This window comes from Aptenodytes forsteri, unplaced genomic scaffold (assembly GCF_000699145.1).
Source record: "Aptenodytes forsteri isolate BGI_AS27 unplaced genomic scaffold, ASM69914v1 Scaffold564, whole genome shotgun sequence".
Classification (NCBI taxonomy): Eukaryota; Metazoa; Chordata; class Aves; order Sphenisciformes; family Spheniscidae; genus Aptenodytes; species Aptenodytes forsteri.
The window spans coordinates 402,583-423,174 of NW_008795408.1; the positions used below are offsets into that span (position 1 = coordinate 402,583).

At 38.8% G+C, this 20,592-nt stretch overlaps 1 protein-coding gene across 1 annotated transcript in view; it reads left to right on the forward strand.

Moving 5' to 3' along the window:
• Window positions 1-20,592, forward strand: part of FAM169B (family with sequence similarity 169 member B) — a 47,555-nt gene that overhangs the window by 5,871 nt on the left and 21,092 nt on the right. Inside the window, exons 2-3 of the mRNA XM_009280995.1 lie at window positions 12,787-12,920; window positions 15,676-15,775. Of these exons, the coding sequence (XP_009279270.1) occupies window positions 12,787-12,920; window positions 15,676-15,775 (234 nt within the window). The remainder of the gene's footprint in view (window positions 1-12,786; window positions 12,921-15,675; window positions 15,776-20,592) is intronic.

Consider the following 20,592-nt stretch of genomic DNA (forward strand, 5'->3'; position numbering starts at 1 on the left):
GGCGTGTCCCCCTGCCGCGCCGAAATGGCGGGCTCCCCGCGGCACCGCGGCTAGGCTTTCCAGCAGCGGCCAAAACGCCGCAAAACACTCGGGCCTTTCCAAGAAAACTTTGCTCAGTCGCCTGCGGTCGTGACCGGGCGAGCCCCGGCTCTTCATTACCATCCTCCCAGCGCCCTGCTTTCACAGGATCGCTTGAGGGAGATGGTCCAGTCCGACCCCCCTGCACAAAGCAGGGTCAACCAGAGCAGGCTGCTACAGGGTTTTTTTCCCTTTTCCCAAGCGTGCAGGTAACTTTTCCAGGTTTTAGGCTAGCCCAAACCTGTCCTGAAGCAGAGAGGAACTGGCCTAATGATTTCTGTCAGCTTTGGTTCAGCAGGTGATGCTGGTGAAAAGGTCGTCTCCAAACGCCTGTTTCCAGTGTCTGTTTAGAGGTCTCACCGCACAGGTGCACGAGTTTGGGACTTTAATGGCGAAGTACTTGAGAACTATTAAAGAGCAGAGGGAATACTGTGTAAAAATACTTCTACGTTTTTAAGGCCAAATCTCAGGCAGCATCAGCAAGTGTTTACCCACACTGAGCAAAAACATGGTTTAACAAAAGAAGCATGGTTTAACAGGGACAAAAGGAGCAGCAAACATGTTGCTTTTTGACCACAAAAGAATAATTAGTTGGATTAATTTGGTGTAGAGATGAGATATGAAAGACTTTCTATACTGCAGAGTACTTACCCTTTCTTTAAAAAGTATTCAGTAAAAACTTTCTTTGCTGATCATGAGCTGAATGTAGAACAAGAAATACATGGTCTCTAATGATGATTTTTTTGGGGAAAAAAGCCACTCACCCCTCATCTTCTTTCAGCAGAAGTTAATTTACTGGTGTTTCTGACAGTAGGCAAAGAGCTGCTCTGCCCAGCAGAGGCCAATAGAGAGAACTCAGCCATTCAGTACGTGGTGGACTTACGCTGCTTTGAAATGAACAGACATTATATTAGTTCCCAAATGGCAATGCTCCTGGTGCTTGGAAAGGAAGCTGATTTTAGGACAGGTGGATCTTCTGCACATGCTTCACCGTGGATTTCCAAGGGAGTCTGGCGTGTGTAGTGTTCCTGGTTTATATTTGACTAGGAGCACTTCCAAGAATCTCTGTTCACGCACTTGTTTGGATAAGGGCCCATTGCATCACCTCAGTTAGCTTTTGCACTGCTTTCCCTCCTGCTCTGTTTTTATACTCTTCTTTCTTAATTTGTCATGCTAGCAGGTAAATGGAGAGAAAGTGAATTTATCTTCTGAAACGCATTTTAAGTTGCTGCCATTTATCTAAAGCACCTACTTCATCCCCTTCAGTAAAATAATGATGTTGTTCATTAGTTCCTCTAGCTGCTCATGGCTAAATGCGCCGTAGTCGGATTGCTCTATTTTTTCCCTCCTATCAGCCACTTATGAAAGTCAAACATTTGTAATAATGCTATTGGGTTTTTTTGGAAGACTCTCAATTCTGCTGTTGTTTTTAAATAAAAATCTCTAGATGAATGGGACTTGGTTTTTCACGTCAAAGCAAACATTGTACTGTTGGGCACTTCAGTTAATGTCTACATTTTTCCCCTGACTTTTTCATTACTCTCAAACTGAATGTTTAGAATAGTTCTTCTTCCACCCCCTTCCTCTTTTGGAACAGATGCCATTGTTTTTAGGTATCATCCAAGTTTTGGCTTAGTTATTTAATTGGATATACCTATGTTTAAAATAATTATGGAACAATTGGCAATAGGTTGAGTATACAGCACACTTTAAGAGCATATTGGAGTCAGCTATTAGCTCTTCCTGTGCAAATGGTGCTTTTCAGTTTGTGTCGTGCTGTAATTCAGATGCTACAATTAGGTTTTGACGTCTGTTCGTGTAACTGTTTTTCATAGAGCAAGATTGCTTACACTTCCAGGTTTCTAAGCCCCTTTATAGGTCCTAGGCAAACCTTACTGTTGAGAAGCAGGCCAGCTGTTGACCTAGAACTTGAGGTTCTTGTTTTAAATTCAGCCTTGTAACAAGTTCTTTTTGATCTTAGAACACTTTGAAAGTCAGATTTGTATGTGTCAACCATCTAACAGCAAGGCTAGGAAGGACATTCAGTGAGTAACAATGTATATACGACTCTGGAGCCTGAGGAATAGTTACTGGATGAGAAACCTGTACGTCTAGATTAACAGTTGCATTGATGAAGCCTTAAATTTCCATCTGTCTCTCTAGGAAGATGGAAATCTCCCTGCCCTCCATGAATTCCATGTTAATCAGTTTACAGGCAAGAGGTCAGCAGCCTGGAAGGTGGAACCACAAAATTTGGGTAGCGCTACATACCATGAACATGGCCCCCACATCTAGAAAAGCTACTCAAAGCTCTAAGATGAGATGGATCAACAACTATACTCCTTCAGTATAACTAAAATCTCATGTGTGGAACAGGTGGAATTTTACTCAGAGGAGTGTGTGTATCTAAGAGGTAAGGGCTGTCATAACCTCCTCGCTTTCCATGCCACGGGTAAGGCAAGTTACTGAAACCTTGCTTTCTTTAACACAAATATGTAGTTATGGTCTAGAAGGAGGGAAAACAGGAAACAAAATCCTAACTACTTCCCTCAAAGAAAAAATACAGTCCAAAACCCAGCAAACAAACCTGAGTCCCTTTCCATGATAGCACTGCAGTGAATACACTCCTTCCCTTGGGGGAAAGTATGAGAAAACAAACAACAAGAGAAAGTCTAGCTGGTTTAAATTTGCAAGTGGAAAGTGTGCAGACATGGTTGTGAGTATGTTATAAGAACCTACGTAGAACAGGCTGGTATGTATTTTCCACATTGTATAACGGTTGTGTACTGAGAGACTCCCAAACACTTTGCGTGGCAATTCACAGTTCTGGTGTGTTGTCTTTGCAAAATGATTGGCAGACCCTCAGGTCGCACATATCCGAAGTAAACTGTCCTGCTCAGTTAACTGAGAGGTCTGTGGATGCTTAAAAATGTTGTGTTTGTAACCCTTGAAATGGCTATCTGGTGGCTGGTCTTTATAGTGTTACTGACAACAGATGGCAAATGGCTCCGCTGATGTAATTCTTGCTAGTGTTTCATTCCTGTGAAGTTGCACAGTTTCAAAATCTCAGAAAGTGCCTCCATATTTTTTCTGTGTAATGATTTCAAGCCAAACTAAATAAAAACATTTTATATTATTCAAATTCCCATGGTGTCATGTGACATTTTTGTAATGATTGCCTTGCAGCAGTTTCAGATAAGTGCACATTGGGTAGCAATTTAAGGCCTGTGTCCTTTAAGTAATGCTTATTAGTACGTAACAGATGCTGTTTAGAAACATTATGCCTTTTAATAGGCTCTGCTTTTAGACTACATGTTCTCATTCCAGGCAGACTGTGGATCAGGCAAGCTTGGAGGTATGCTGTCGTTTATGCAAAGCCTAAGTCAATTTTCTGCTCTGAAGTCAAGCCATGTGTTTTTCCTTGTTTCTTCCATTCTGGTCATAGCTGCCTTGCTGTGTTTTTCCCCCTAGTCATATCTTTGGCTGATTGTCAAGCCATTATAATCAAAACCGTTTGCATTTTTAACCACCAGCAGTGGTTTCTTTTGTCCTTACAGAAGAGCCTGTGTAAACTGAATTTAAACAATCTCAGCCTTACTGTCAAGAGCACAGCAAGCACAGAGTTAGCCCTCTGTTGCCAGCCTGTCCTTCCTTCTCTGCTTCTTCCTCCTCCCAAAAGGAGAAAAAGGGAAAAGCAGAGCCATGCTGATTTTGGAGCACCTTCAAAGTCATGTAGGATAGCTGACACAATGGCACAGAGAAACAAGAGAGATGTTTACATATTTCCTCCACTACTTGCAGCTGTTTATTAAAGCAAGTTCTGAGACAGGCTGAGAGGCTTGTGATTGCTAGTGCAGGTGATGTGTTAATTTGCAGCCGCATAATAAATTTAGCAAAGTGAAAATTACTGGGGGAGGGGATTTTTTTGTTTCTTTCCTTTTTTTTTTTCTCAAATTAATTGCTTTTTTTTGAGATTAGTCTGGCTGTACAAATTGCTCCTTGCAAGTAATTTGGAGAAAGGCTGCTGGGCTTTCTTAGGCAGACTTATGCACTCTACTGGTGGGAGCAGTAGATTTGTCAGATGTGTAAAGCATTTGCAACTCGAATTATGCGGTATCTGAAACTGGTATCCCTGAAAATCTACACAGTTGTCTCATGTTTTCATTGCTACATTGTTTGTTTGGGGAACATTGTCCTTTCCGATAGCAAACTAGGGCTTTCAGGTACTTTTGGTATGCCACACATACTGCCATAGTTCATATGAAACGAAGATAAGGGCTGTGTGTAGTGCGGCCTTAGGTTTCCCACACCTGCTCTGAATGATGGTGGTAACAGGGTAATGTATTTGATGTGGTACTTAAATACTAGCCCTGGTGCCAGGTTGTGACAGTGGGTGTTTCAGTAATAATTTTAAATGCTCCTTGATCTTAAAATATGGCACTTTTCTGAAACTGTCCTAGCTGGTGAAATCATGTTCATGCTAGACCATTTGCCAAACTCAGTTGTCATTTCCTGCCATTTCACTATTCCTTGTTTATCAGTGTGGGAGACATTGTCTTCCTCTTTTCCCTTAAGTTATAGGACGATTTCTGACCAATGCATCTTCCTTTCTATCTTCCATCTTTGTAAAGGGTTGAATTACCGCTATCTACATTTGAACTTGTGATTCATAAAAGCTCTACTGCTGTTCACGGAATCTTCTGTCATTTGCCTTTCCAATCAGCCTCTCTGAATAATGAAAATACTTCAGTGGTATATTTCAGTGTCATTCAGGGCCTCCCATTTCTTCTTTGCTTAGATTTTAAGAGTCAGACTGTAATTTGAGGTCAGGCCTGGACTATGAACTTCTGCTGGCATAGCTATTTTGGCTATGGGTATGATGAAGTGAGATGAAGCACTGACATAGCTGTGCTAGAAGAAGCCCCTGATATGGATGCAGTCGTTCTGGAAAACATATATTCTTGTATATTTTGTTTTGTTTAGGGGGTAGACAAATAATTACATTGAAAAATTTAGATTTTTTTTCTTACATATGCAAGAAAATCCACACCATTGCCTTCAGCAGTTGAAGTTAGACTTTTCTAGAAGCATTTCTGCCTGTTTCTTGGTTGTATGAAAAACAGTACATATGAAGAACTCAATTCTGATGTTCACAGGTTCAGAGGTATTAGCAGCAATCCCACTGAATCAATGGAAAACCTGATATGAACATGAACCTTAAAGCCTTAATTAATTACAATCCTGAATGTCCCTTTTCTTCAGGACTACATCTTCTCTGAGTTACTCTGTTAGCTCCCTCCTCCTTTTTTATATCTGTGAAAGAGAGAGTTAAATGTGCAGAAGTATGAATTCCTGATATGTCATAGTTACAGCTGGTAGCACTTCCATGGTTTAACAGTATGCTACAGTTTTTATTTATAAAGTCTGTTTCTGGGCCATAATACCTCAGCTTTTTTCAATTACATTAGGTTAGAGCTTTGTGCAAAACATGCCAGTCCAGATGTGCATTCTGTGTGTAATAGGACAGGGGGTAGCCTGTTTACACAGATGTATTTTAATTTATCTGTACTATGAGTTGGGTGTGGCTTTATTTTTCTAAGTGTAACACTGCTAAAGATCCATCTGAGGGAAAATAGATATAGTTGGAACCTCTTTGCTGGAACTTTCAGTACAGGAGTACTGCAGGTTAGAGTTGATTAATGCCATTCTGTGATCCCTTCAATACGCACTTGCTTTTCTAGATTTGAAAACATTTTAAATAATGTGGTTTCATCTAGGTTTTTTTCCAAAAAGAGCTAAATATTTAAATCAATTATTTAATTCCCTTGTCTATTTTTTTTTCCATTTCATAAGTTGCAGACTACTTTAAGTTTTGGAAAATAAATAATATATGTGGCTGATAGACCCTGGTCATACAAGGTTCTGAGGGCCTTCAGAGCTCATTGAAGTGAGTAGAAATTGAAGGTGTTTGACATTTTTCAGAGTTAGGCTTGTCTAGTCTCTGCCTTTGCTCATCTACGTTCTGCTAAATAGATGTGTATACTTACAGCTTTTTTCTTCCCTTTTCTGAAATCAGTAGTAAAAATGTGTTAGTGGGAATGGGATGGCTAATATGATAGCATCCTGCATTTAGGATGTCTAACATTTGGTCTGCCCTCCATTTGAGTGACAGAATTTGCAGTAATGATGTATAGCTACAGCTGAACTCATCCATTTAATCTGTTTGGTTTCTTAATTGGCAATGGGATTAGGATTATGTATTTCCCTTCTGCCTTCATTTATTGATTCTATAGCAGAAAATTATTTACAGACAGAAACTTATATTTAGTTTGTCTTCTGAAGCCCTTCTTGCCATTTGAATTGTGACAGAATAGTAAGTAATATATAAATGGCATTTTTGGATCGAAACAGAAACCTGTTAATGCTAATGCATTTTTTTCATGCTTTATGTTCCAAGAGTGATTGCTCTGTTAGTAATGGTGAAAAGCAATGCAGTGGGGAAGAACATTGTTTTCATTAATGATGTACAGCATGTGGTTAGGAGCTGCCCTGCCATGTTGGACAGATATCACACCACAGCATTTGCCCACTAGCTCCATTGCCACCACACGTTGTTATGATACTGAAGTTTCACTTACACTAGAACTTGGGTTTTTGACATGTACTTGCTCAATTAAATTCAGGATGTGAGAGTCAGGTTCTGTATGTGCTCCCGGGAATGTGCCAAAGACCTCTTCCTTCTTTTGAAAGGTTAAACAAATATGGTCATCTAATGATAACCACATGCATAGAGCTGTTCAAGCTAATTGGAAGGAAAGGAGAAGAGTTGATGTTGAGGACTGCTGTTTAACACAGAGCTCCCACTCCTGTGAGAGGGTAATGGATAGCATTTTTGTTACATGTGCACAATTTAGAAGGGCAAAGAAAGTTATCTTTAGATCCTAGACACTGTCATGGTTGTGCTGCCATAGTGTGGCAGTGACAGTCCACAGGAGAACAGAGAACAATTTATGTTATATGACTGGGTAGTCTTTTTATGTTCTGACTTCAGAGGCACTGATAAGGAAAACGTCACACCCTTTTGAAGTGGTAGATAAGACATACACTTAACTGATAAGAAACCAGACTGAAAATGAAGTGATTTGTTTGGCGCCACAAAACCACACCTGTATTAAGAATAAATCTTAGGCGTTCTGGTCTCAGTTGCCTGGTTTAATTACAAGAACATTCCCTCCTAAATATTGACATGATACACAGTCTTTTTGTGTTGCTGCACGTATGTTTGTCTCATATTGCAAAGTGTTTTCTGATTAAAAAAAAAAAAGGGAAAATACTTCTTGGACAAAAAACCCTCACAGTACTGTCAGAAACACTTAGAATCTGCTGAAGTTTTTTTTTCTAATTGTGAAATATATTGGCATGAAAATAAAGCCAATAGTAAAGCCAATAAATAAAACCAGTACTGCTATTGCAAGCATTAGAAATGGCAAAACTGAATAAAAAATGACACTTGAAAGTTAGAAATGTTAGGTTCTTTTTATCTGTCTTGTTTCTGCACCACTAGAAATCACACTTCAGTATTTTTCGTACTTTTACATGTAAAAGTATGCACAAATTTGCACAAATGTACAAAGATGCACAGTCCATATACAAATCCTGTGGTGACTGATGGCTCTTCTGTAAATATACAATTCTTAATGGATGCATGCAGTATCATTTTCTGTGTTTGTAGAACATGAAAAAGTAGTTGTAGGATAAATGATTAATTCACTTCAGACATAACACTTTTCATGCTTCATCTACAGTGAGGTTGATGTATTTTGCTTTACAATCTGGCTGCATCCTAAATGCCCTTAACAAATTTCTGAAATGGGCTTTTCAACAAGCAAGTCTTTCCTGGGAGTACCAGCAATACCTTAATGCATCTTAATCAACCCAATGGTGTGTCTAGTCTGAAATAACTGCATCACCAACTTGTTGGCTTAAGGAAACAGTATTAATAAGCTACGTATGAATGAAGGAATAGAAAATTCTTAACAATGAAAGCAAATATCTCGTTTAATAAATTGTGTATTGGGTTCATGATCAAAAAAGATTTAAGTGTATTGGCAATACATACTAATTTGAAACTTAAATGAGTATTTAAAACATCTTTACAAAGAGATAGAGTTGATTGTCCCAAGTTGTAACTGAATTTGTTAGATAATGGCAAAATAGTAAAACTAATACATAGGTACTAAAATGACTAGTCTAGTGAAAGAGAGCTTGAGGAATGTAATGGTGATTTGAATTGCTGTAGCATTATATTAATGAGATAAGTCTGTGGTTACCTATATTCTAGTTAAATTATTTCTATTATGGCACAGGGTTTAGTTGCAGAGGATATAGAAGGATCATCAAAAAGAACCTTCAGAATATCTGATTAGATCGAAGCATGTAATTTACGTTCGGCCATTACAGCAGTCTGTAGTCTGTAGTTTGGAATTTCACATGCCAGTGTGTGCACCATGTGTTTTCTGTTTTCTGTTGAATAAATTCTTTTGCTCATGGAAAAATATTTCCTGCTTACTTTAACTGATAGAATGAAGTTCTCACAGGGTTTAGTTGCAGAGGATATAGAAGGATCATCAAAAAGAACCTTCAGAATATCTGATTAGATCGAAGCATGTAATTTACGTTCGGCCATTACAGCAGTCTGTAGTTTCACTTGTGGAATTTCACATGCCAGTGTGTGCACCATGTGTTTTCTGTTGTATTGAGAATAAATTCTTTTGCTCATGGAAAAATATTTCCTGCTTACTTTAACTGATAGAATGAAGTTCTTGCTGAATCTGTAATGACTGGGGTCTGTCTCTACTCTACAAAAGTTAATTTCTACCTTAAGCTAGAAATTGTCTTCTATTTTGTGATTGCATTTGTTATTTATGTACCTGGTGCAGAATGTAAGCATGTTAATCAGATCTATCTGGATTCCCACATATTGATCTTTTTGGATCGTAAGCGAAGTGAACTTTGACTTCTACCTCTCAAGAAGGATATTTGTCCACTTTATGAAACCACCATAAAATTCAGCTCTCTATTCTGGAGAAAATCAGAGGTGGAATAGCAGTGGGTTTAAAAAAACCTGAGTTTAGGGATCAGGACTGAAACAGGGGCCTTGGTTTATACCTTATTGGCAGAGTTGTGTGAAGTTTTAGGCTGAGGTACCTATAGGTGCTGGAGGGTATTATCTCATAAAGGTGACCGAGTTGTATGGGCAGTGCCTGCTTGTTTGTATAGCTGGTTTTAGCTGTAGCTTTTCATTTTAAAAATCAGATTCTTAGTGCAAATTGATGACAGATCACTAGAGTGAGAGGAGATGTACTTACACATCCTCGCTTGAGAATGTGGCCCAGACTGCTCCATGGAAACAAAAGAGAGAAGAAGCAGAAGCGGTGTTAGTTTTTGCTTTAAAATCTACTCTCTGTATGTTTGAAATGGAAATATGCCCGTTCAGATTTCTCATTTATTTATCTCTAGATAAGTTTTTTTCAGTTGAATTGCATACACTTCCTCATCCTTTGCCCTGAATGCCGGTTCCCTGTAAATGACAAAGTCTGGTACCTGTCTGTAAACCCTTTGTTGTCACTGCTGCTGTAGAATCCGCCTAGATGATGTCTTGACCTTGTTTACCAGCTTTGGCTATTTAAGATGGCAGCCACTTCAGCGCAAATGTCAGGAATCCCTCTAATGCAGTAGGCCTCCCGTTCTAAATTTACTCTCCTTATGGTTTATGGTCCCTCCTCTGTGGCTGCAGCAAGAGGCCCCCTTTTTATGACTCAACCCTCCTGCTCTCCTTCGCTCCCCCTCTTCCTCGCTCCCTCCCTCCCCCAGATGGTAACCCTTTGTGCACATCGCCTGTTTGAAAGAAGTGCTCGCTGGGTGTCTAGCAGATTGGCTGCCACAATGTGCTCTTTTGTTGCCGCTAGGTAAGATCAAATTTGAATGAAATCCTGTAATTCAAATTAGGTTAAAAGGCTGTCCTTGGAACGTTGCAATTTTGGTATCCCAAGATGCTGACAGGGGCCTCAGACTGAAGCACTCAGAGGAGAATAGTGTTGCTTTTCTTTTAAAGCAAAGTTAACAAATTATTTTGCAATTGATTTTGGAACCTTTATAACATCCTGTTAGCCAGCAGTAATTATTGTTGTAGTCAAATGCCTAATAACAATAGTTATGGTTAGACTTTGTCGAGGTTTTTTTTTTGGTTTTGTATACCAAAAAAGCATAAAAGGGACGTATACAGGAGGGAAAATATAATTTCTTCACTTTGTACTGGGGAAAACTGGGAAACACATTAGCTAACGTAAAAAAATTTCAAACTAGTGATTTTTCTCCTGCCTATGGCAGCTGAACAGTATTAGTGGTATGTGCATGTGTATGTAAGTTTGGGGGGGATGTTCACAAAAGCCAGCCTTAGCACAACTGGCTTCTTGAGGACACTCCAGGGTACCTAGAGTTAGACTTCTGCTCTGTATTGTCCCTAAAGGAACCTCACTCTCAATCTCTCTCCCCCCACCTTATATACAGAAGCTGAGACAGATTTGTGTTCTTCATGAAAAATTTTTTTATTTCCCCTTTATTGGAATATGTGCTCCTAACTCACTTGGGAATTTTCAGAGTATTACATGAGAAAGACAAGTTAACTGCAAGTCTAAAAGCGTTTTTTTAGAGAAAAAAATTACTTCTGTGGAAAGCTGTGTTAATGGAAAGTCGATCAGAAGTTTTCTCTAATGCCTGATTATTTAATCTGTGACATTATTTCATCCTTCAAATGGTCACTATTACCTTAGAATACAAGCATATTATGTACCAGAAAGTTAGTGTAACTTTGAAGGCACTAGTTGTTTTGTTCAGTGAGAAGAAAACATGATTGTGCTTATTAAGTTGCTTTGGCTTAACAATGGCAGGATGTAGCCTGGTAAGCAGCATCTCATGAATAGTATTTATTAGCGTGGCCAATATTTTTCTTTGTGCTAAACATAAGTCTTACATGCTGCTCTATTGCAAAGAATTAATTTACTAGTAAATTTACTTCAGTAAATTACTAAAGTTTTTAAAAATAATCTTTAGTTTCTTTCCCTTATATGGCTTCTTTGCTTGATGGTGTTACACAGTACACTGGGGGAGGCCGCTGCAGAAGAAAACTGCCACTGCTAAGTACTGGCTGGGATTTTATAATGTGACTCAACTGGCCAGTGTTGCAATGCTGCTTTCTCTCCCATTTTGTCACATACAAACATACTATGAAAACCATTTACAGAGTAGCTTCTGTTCAGCATTCTGACTAGAGAGCTTTGCTGTCAAGCCTCAGGATGTAAGCTGATTGCCTGCAAAGGGCAGGAAAATAACGTTTAAAGCATTTTAAGCAGTGCTGGGTGGTGGTGAATTACCAGTTGTAGTTTCTCACCCTTTTGCTGAGGAATCAGATACTGATCACTGCCAGAGGGAGGATGGTGGGACGGTGGGTGAATAGTCTGACCTGGTACTGCAAATCCCATGCTCCTACTTTTACATGGAAAGGTATCATTTTCAATATGGTACTTTTATGATTCACAGTTTCTGAATCTTAATATGGACAGTTCTTGCAATGGCCCTCGTAAGACTGTTCATTGTCTCAGCCGTTTACTTTGCACTTACTATCAGTGCAGTTATTTCACATTAAACTTGGGTCACAGGAGCTTCCATGTGAGAGCAAACCATGATTAAAAATGGAGGATTCAGAACTAAGATTCCAACTATAGCAGTGTGGTAGAAGATTTTGTCCTCAGTTTGGGGCTTATGAGAGTTGCAGGTGTGGCTTGTTGATTGAAAGCCCCTTAAATTGAAACTATTTCCTTCCTATGATAGAAGACTGGCAGAATACTGTTTAGACTGCTAACCCATTTCTTCTGATATTCTTTATCCTGTGGTGGTGATGAGCCACCAATCAGTCTGGTTTGTTATATCAGGAGGAGGTTGCTTGGTTCCTCATGAGCACTGAGTTGGACTTTGCATTTAGGTAACAGGCATCAGATGTATGTAATTTTTGTTTGCATGCAATTAACAGATACCTTGCATGAATACCCTTCAGCATTGAGTCACATGGATTAAAAGTTATGTTGCATAAAAGGTGATGGTTACTATTTTGGGAACTCTTGGGTAAATATTTTAATTTTTTTTGACATTATTTCATTGTTGTGAAAGTGCCCAATTAAAGTTACTTGAGAAAGAGAAAAATAATGATATACAACAGATCATGGACTGACCCATAAAGGGGCAGTCTTACAAGAAAGAGTGGAAGCTTTGGAATTCTTTTCCTGTTATATTTTTGGACAGTACTAAAACTCAGGCTGTGTTCTGAAGAAGTTTTTTTGCTCTTCCAGCTTTAAAGCAATTTACTTACACCTAGAGAAATTTGAGACTGTGCTTGTTGAATTCAAACGAGACAAATGTGATTTGATGCTGTCATGGTTCTACTTAGTAAAATTGCATGTCAAGAAGTAAATAACATATAGATAGGTTTTTACCAGCCTTACTATTTTAGACTAGGATTATACAAAAGGCTCTAATGGGAACAATAAGGGCCCAGCTACACCTCGCAGCTGCTGGGGAAACTGAGGTTTTAAAACTCATGTGTCTTAGTTCATTTAAAAAGTAAAAATATCTTGTGTTTTATTTTAACTACAGGTTGCCTTTACTTGGTAGATACGTTAGCAGGAGATCCAGAGGTTCTGCAAGTAGATGCCGAAACATACTATGAAAAACTCTTGAAGAAATCATCGTACACTCCTGATGTTTTTTTGATCCCTGGAGGAGAAGAGGTAGTAGGCTGATGTTTTTCATACTGCAAGTTAGATACTTGCAAACTAGTTTGTTGGTTGTGCTCATAGTCTGTCTGTGAATAGGGGTAAACTGGTGTGGCCCAATTACAAATCTCTTAAAATCACCTGCATTATTTCAAACAGTTTGCATGCTGCAAATGAGAGATAAGCTTAAACTACAAGTCTAAAACCCTCCAAGTGTGGATGAGGATTTGAAGTACTTAGCTGAACTTTGCATCTTGACCTGCCTCCTTATAGGACTGAATCAAAAGTGAATTTGATAGACGTTTATACCATAGCTCAGCTCTGTATTCTGCCTCAACTGTGCAGTTTACACAGGTATTGTGATATAGTGTATCTTTTGTTTCCATTCTTTCCAATACTTATATTGATAATTTCCAATATGGGTTCTCCAAAGGAATTCTGATCAGATGTGATTGGTAGATGGTATAAATACTGTAGGTGCCAATGCTTTAGGGTCCATTCCTGAGCCACGTGGGAGGAATGCATTGGAGATGAGTGAGCAGGCCTATTCTGACTTCAGTCAACCTATGAAACCTTTCATTCTGGGCATTTTCTAGATCATAAAAGGTGTGCTGGGCTAACTGTTACTGTACTGTCAAACCAGTAAGTGGATTAGTTGAAATGAAAGTTTGGACTACAGTGGCTTTTCTACAATTTAGGAAAATAATATGCAGTAGTTTCCAGAAAAACGCTGTTTCAGGTGGGTAGCTTCATCTTTTAGCCATGACTGTAACTAGCTTTAAATACTCTTTTAATGCCCTCTAGTGGACCATGTAGGGTTAAATACAAACAAACCTGAAAATGCAAAGATCCCCCAGTTTAGGGCTTCTGTGTCCTTACCTCAGCCTTTCATGCCTGGTTGTACTTTTAGAGGCTCAGAAATCCCAAGCAGTGCTGTTATGTATTCCTGCAATAGCTAGACACAGTGAGATCAGTTAAAGGTGGACTTCTGGCTTTTGATTCAGAACTGTCTTGATTTTGTGGCTTGTCATCAGACCTTAAATATATCACGTGACTGATTTGAGTCTCATAGCAACACATTTCTCTTTGCATTCATTTAATTCAGGTCTAATCTAATCTGCAGTCAGACAGCTAGTCAAGGGCATAAGTAATGGTAATGTTCTTGCTGTATTGTTTTTTTCCTTATACTCTGTAATAAATAGTTCAAAGAATGTTGATATTTTGTAATTAATAATAAATTAAATGTAGTAAGGTAAAGCTCCCATCCCCAGTGAACATCTCAGCTAACAATCTCTATTGCATACTTACAACCTGAAGGATGAGGATTTTGGTGTTTGAATAATGGCTGCAGTTACCAGGCTTTTTTTTCTCTGTGCATCTGATTTAAAGCAGGTTTCAAGTGGCAGGACCGGCAACCATGAATAATTATTTAGCAAGTGTTAAGTGGCTATCAGCCCACTTGCTCGGGTCACAGAACTTCTTTTCAGTATGGCATGGTCTTTGGTCAAGCATTCAGTACACAAATAGCAAGGATTATTGCAAGTCAGGACAGAAGCCCATTGGCAGCGTTCATACAGAGAAAGCTATGCTTGGCTCATGCTGATGTTGTTAGCACCTGTGAAAGTGCACATTACCTTATAAAACAAAATAACAGTCAGAGCAGTATTGGAAATAGTACTGGCCTTTTCATTATAGTAATGCTCCCAGGTGCCATAATGACATCGATGCTGTTATATTTGAAGCATGCAAAGAACGACTGAATCCTCAGAACATACTGAAATTTCAGGAAGCTCATGAATACAGATTTCAGGCAGTTTTCAGTTTTTTTCCTGGAGTCCAGTGTTTGCATAGATGATCCCAGGATTCTGGCACTCATAAACTAGTGAACACTGGTTTCAACTTAAAGTTATCTTGAATAATCCATATTCATGCTACTCCTTCCATGCACCAAGAAATATTAAATGTATCACATGACTGATTTGAGTTTCATAGCAAACTGACAAATGGGTGCAATTAGAGAGAGAGGCACACCCACACATACACAATGGACCAGATTTTTGAAAGTACAGTACATACTGTGCTAAATTATGCACGCTCTTTGCCTGTACCTAAACTTACATGAGAGCATTTGCAATATTCATATGGAAATCGTCATCTCTATGCATATAGAGCTGTTTGAGCACAGTAATTTTGTGTTTATGTGTCACATCATTTAGAAGTTTAGTCTAAGACTGAGAGCTTGAGAGCTGCATTTTGATTTTTAGCTTGGCCTTCAACATAACCACCTTGTGCCAATTATCTACCCTCCCTGTGCCTCTCAGATAAACTGCCCGGGCACTGCCCTAATGCTTTGATACTCCTTGTACCCTGAGGCTTAATTCATTGTTTGCAAAACACCGCAAGTACTCAACTGGACGATGCTGTAAGAAGTGCAAGTTGTATTTGTTTTTATTTGATGTGTCTCTTCTTTCATGACACCATTTGTCTGCATGTAACTGTGTTCAAAGCCAGGTTATGTACTAATCATAGTAAGTCAGCATTAAGGTCTTCACTAACTTCGGTAGCTTGATTTCTTTTAAATTAACATTACTTACTGATAATATTAGAATATTATGTATGTTTCAGTGCCTTGAAGTTCAGGATTGAGAGGGTGTTGTGCTAAGCTTATACCATGCATGTTAGTAAAACATATCATAAGTGCATCTAACACATGAAATACTTCTTGCGAGCTTTGCAGTACAAACAGCTACAGGGTTTGTTTGTTTTTTAGGTTAAACTTGAAGATTCCTGTGTGTGTTTTGTCCCTCTCTACCGAAATAATCCTACTTGCAAAATGTTGCTGTTAACTGATCCAAAGGATAAAGAGACAGGTTAGAATTGGTCAAAATATTTTTAAATTTGATTAGTACTTTCTTTACTTTTAAGATGGTCTGCTTGTTTTAATATGTAAATATTTTGGGATTTGTTTTGAATATGAAGTGGATTCAGTTTACCTGTCAAGGATTTGTGTCGGTGGGCTACTGATTAGAAGGGAGGATTGACAATCAGGGCTTTCAAAGTCTATGCATAGCTCTGCTGGTAGCTGAAAAATCACCTTGGGTAAATCTGTTATTCTTTTTGAGTTTGTTCAATGGGGTAATATTTTTCTAATTCATGATGATGTGAAATTTAATGCATTATAGTTTGGATAGAATTCTGAAATCCTTAAACAGGAACAAATATATATGTGAAATTGTATTAGGTCTTACTGATTCTTATTCATGTTATTTTTACTTCATGATATCTTCTTCAGTCCTAGGCTTAATTGCCTCCTATTTCCAGTACTGGTGTGTGAGGGGTAAATTTGGAGTGAGACTGTGCTCAAGAATTGAGTTAAAATCCATTTTATTTGGCAGTTCTCCCAAGATATTCTTTAAACTCTACCAGCTTTGCCTTGCTTACTGCTAGTAATGCTGGTGTTTTCCTATTACAGTCATGTGTCAGCTTGACAGGGATACACTACAGTTGTGTTACAGGCAGTAGAAGTCAGCATGTGCTTACTGGTGTTTCTGTTTCATGAGTCACTGCTTCAAGTATCAACAGGTTATTAAGATTTGATCAATAATTTTATCTAAGTTTTATCTTCCTGCTATCAGGATCGCAGTATCTTCAGATGCAGCCCGATTTCTTCCTGCTTACTCTCTTAGGCAAGTGTCTTTGACTATGGAATATGAAAAAACACAAATGTAAAGTAACAACTTTTGATACCACTGTCATTAACGGGAAGCTTGACTCCAAGTTGCATAGTACCAAAAGCCCAGGTCGTGACCCACCTAGGTTAAATGAGGAGTGTTGGAGCTGTTGTGAAGCCATGGGCTATAGAATTTTTGGAACATCTACAACAAAGACATGAACCTATGCATTGACCCATTGTGTCACTTAGGGAATACAGAACAGATGAAACCTCTTAAACTTTCAGCTTCCAAATGTGGCAGCAAACTAATGACATCTGTCATTAAAAGCATACTTTTTTTTTTTTTAAAGTATAAGCTATAAATTACACCTGAAAGGCTTTAATAGCCAGTATTCTTAATAATACAACAAAGGCAAGGCAAAGAAGTTTAGCACTCTGTGTTCAGTTCTAAAGTGTGTCAGGTAACAATCTTACACTCCCAGAACAGGTGGTATTAGTGTAACTAAGTGTTCATTGTTCAGTCCAAACCCTGTAACCGGGAAATTTCTTCATAAGAACAAAAGCCACATTAAAGTCATCTGTGATTAGAGGTGAACTCTGCAAAGTTTTCCAGCTCCTTTTACATATGATTTCAATTGGACGTTTGCTAACGGGTTGTGATTCACATAGTTGAAGGTAGGAGACCTTTCCAAGTTACAAGTGTAGTCAAAAGACTTTGTGGTCCTCCTAAATCTATTGATATAGAATTACTTTCCTGACATTAATTTATATATTCCATTAACGTTTCTCTGAAGAGAGATAGGCACTGGTGTGATAAAGGAGAGAAGCGTCTACACTGAAGGCCAAACTTGCTCTATGAGTGCCGTTGTGCATACCTACTAACTCATGTTCAAAGGAATGTAGTTGAAAACAGCTTTAAGTTAGTTTAGGCTGCACAAGAGGAATGGGGATCTGTAACAACTACAATGCAAAAATAAAGAATTATTAAATAAATGCAGGTGAAAGTGCATTTAGCACAAATCTTCAGTTAAATGATCTAATAGTATTAGGAACAACAAGTATTAATGAGATACATATACACAAGGAAAAAATTATTTCCCACAGGAACAAGTCAAACAAGTCCACATTGGAGCCTAAATTATATGATAGCTATCTGCATTAAAAGCTTAAACCTAGCAGAATAAACACCTTATTATATTATAAACAGCAGGCTGACTGACTACTGTGACCCCCTTGCAAAACTTTAGCTTGAGTCACCAGCCCATAGTCACAGAAACAGTCTCACAGAGATCAGTAAGACTAGTTATTTAAGTAAGGCCTACATTATCTGGCTTTTAATATTTCTTTTTAAAGGTACAATATAAAAGATTTTACTGGAAGTTCTTTGTTTCTGGATTTTATATGCTATAAACATGTGGCCAGCCTTCCTACACACATCAAATTTGACTGATGTGATTTTTTTCGTTAGATGAGTTTTAATAAATTTTCATTAGTTCTTTAAAGTCTGCTGGGGTGTGTGTATATGTGTATGCGTACCTATACATATGGGTATATACACTTGAAGTATTTTGTCCAAATATTTTTCCCACAGTTCAAAAGATTTGGAATTGACTCTTAAGGCAACAGACTGTGTTAAGGTGGCAAGTCCATCTGGATTTGCTTAATGTGACCTTTTGTTCTGACCAGTGAACAGATCAAATTGTTTCAAAACCAATTCCTTCAAAGAAAAGCAATATTTATTAACTCAGTTATCGTTACTTAAGGACATGGGCAGGAAGTTAAAACACTAAACAGGTTGCATGATTTTTTTTCCTCCCATGAGCTTTACACTTTTCTTGTGAACTCGAGTTTCATCCAGATGGGAGAGGCAAACAATCTTCTGTAGTTGATCTCTTCTCTTTCTCATGTGCTGCCCAGTGCATCTGCATTTTAGTTCTACTTCACACCAGGAGTGCTCTTAGAAGCAAATTTCCTGGTTGTCCCCACGTACTGTGCTTCAGTTCATATCAAGGAGCAGTCTCGGAGTGCATGAACTAGACTACTTTGGCTGAAATGAAATTAGAGGATGCACTCCAAAAGCACAGTGATGTGCCCCAACCTCTAATGGGGTTTTAGTTTTCAACACCAGGCTAGAATTTGTGAACATCAGGTTCTCTGCACCAAATGTTTTGCTCTGGGAATTCAGTTTTGTTAGTGTTAGTCTTGCTAATGCAAACATGGCCCACTGATTTTTCCTCTTGCAATTCATTTGGACATTTCTGAAGTCCAGTGGGGGAAGGCAGCCAAGGGTGACCCAGGATACGCTGGGGGGGTAGAGGTGCTTTACTGAGAAGCAATTGAAAACAGAGTAGAAGATGCAGCTAATACGAATGTAGGGCATGTTTAGTTGTGTACTTCTCAGGTCCTGGTGTGGATAGTGAATCAGCAAGAAGCGTTAGAATCCTCATTGCTTGGTTCTGCCACAGCTCACATGATGCTGTGAGACCATATCATATTGCTCCCGAAAGCCACAATCTCCCTCTGCTCCAGTGGTTCTACTGACTGGTGACTGCCAAAACCCTGGCTACAGCCTTTTCAATTTAGTTCTGTTCTCCAGCTCTATCCCTGACACCATCAGTTCCTTCAGCTTAGCTCCAACATCTCCACCTTTGCTCCTGGTGGCTTCCCAACATCCCTCACCCCCTAAAATGAACTTGGTACAAAGCCTTGACGATTGCTGGGGTTAACCGCACACCTGGGCAGTACCTTAATCTCAGTGAGAAAGCTGTATACCTTGTATGTCTTATGCTCATATGCGATGGGATTTCCTCTTTCAGCTTCATTTGTGTTTACATCTATAATAGTTAAGTACTGCATAGATAAAATGATGTATATAATACTCATGAAATAATATCCACTGTAATATACTTATTTTCCCACAGTTCCCAAAGAAAATATTGTCAATCAATAATTTATGTTTGAAATTCTAATAATTTAGACTCTGGAAAAATACTGAATTTAGCAGCCTAGCTGCAAGTTTGCCTGTGAAGAGCTTTAAAGTTTGATGGCGTTTAATTCTTGAACATAGGTTAAAGGGGGGTTGATTCCAATACTGAGATTTGTATCTGATCATCTTGATCAGATGGGGAGTCCAGAAGTGATGCATAGCTTGTGGTCTGAAATGACCTGCATATTTCAAAGAGAAAATGGATACGGTAGCTTTTCCATAGGACTTGGTCTTGGTTGGGAGCATTTATAATTTATTTTTGATGGGCTGAGTGTTCTGTTCTGTTAGTATATCTGTACAGATACTTTTATGAGAATGTAAATTGTGTTGTAAGGGCTTACAGAGCATAGCATGGGTGATTAACATCTTTGTAACACTAAATAAACATACCCTATCGTGGCATTTTCTGTATGCTGTATATAATAATTTACAATAACTGTTAGATGCCATGGAACATTTATCACAAGACATTTGCAACAAATCACTGAGTAAAACTTGAATTGTAGAAGAAAATGTAATTGGTTGCAGGAAGATACCTATCTTAGATACTTGAATGGCTGCCATTACTGCAGCATCTGCATGCCTCCCAAGCTTTAATGTATTTATTTCGATAAGACTCTTAGGGGAGAGAGAGAAATGCTCTTACTCTATTTTAAAGATAGAGAACTAGGGGACACAGGTATTCGGGGTATGTCAACGTTGCAGAACGCAGTTTAATGTAGGATCTCTGAGCTTGCTCCATTATCAGAGCTGACCTAGGCTTGGTTGCATGGAACTACTTGCTAACTACTATTGCTAAGCCACTATCCATCGTATTTGAGAAGTCGTGGCAGTCCGGTGACGTTCTCACTGACTGGAAAAGGGGAAACATAACCCCCATTTTTAAAAAGGGAAAAAAGGAAGACCGGGGGACTACAGGCCAGACAGTCTCACAGCTGTGCCTGGGAAGATCATGGAACAGATCCTCCTGGAAGCTACGCTAAGGCACATGGAGGACAGGGAGGTGATTTGAGACAGCCAGCACGGCT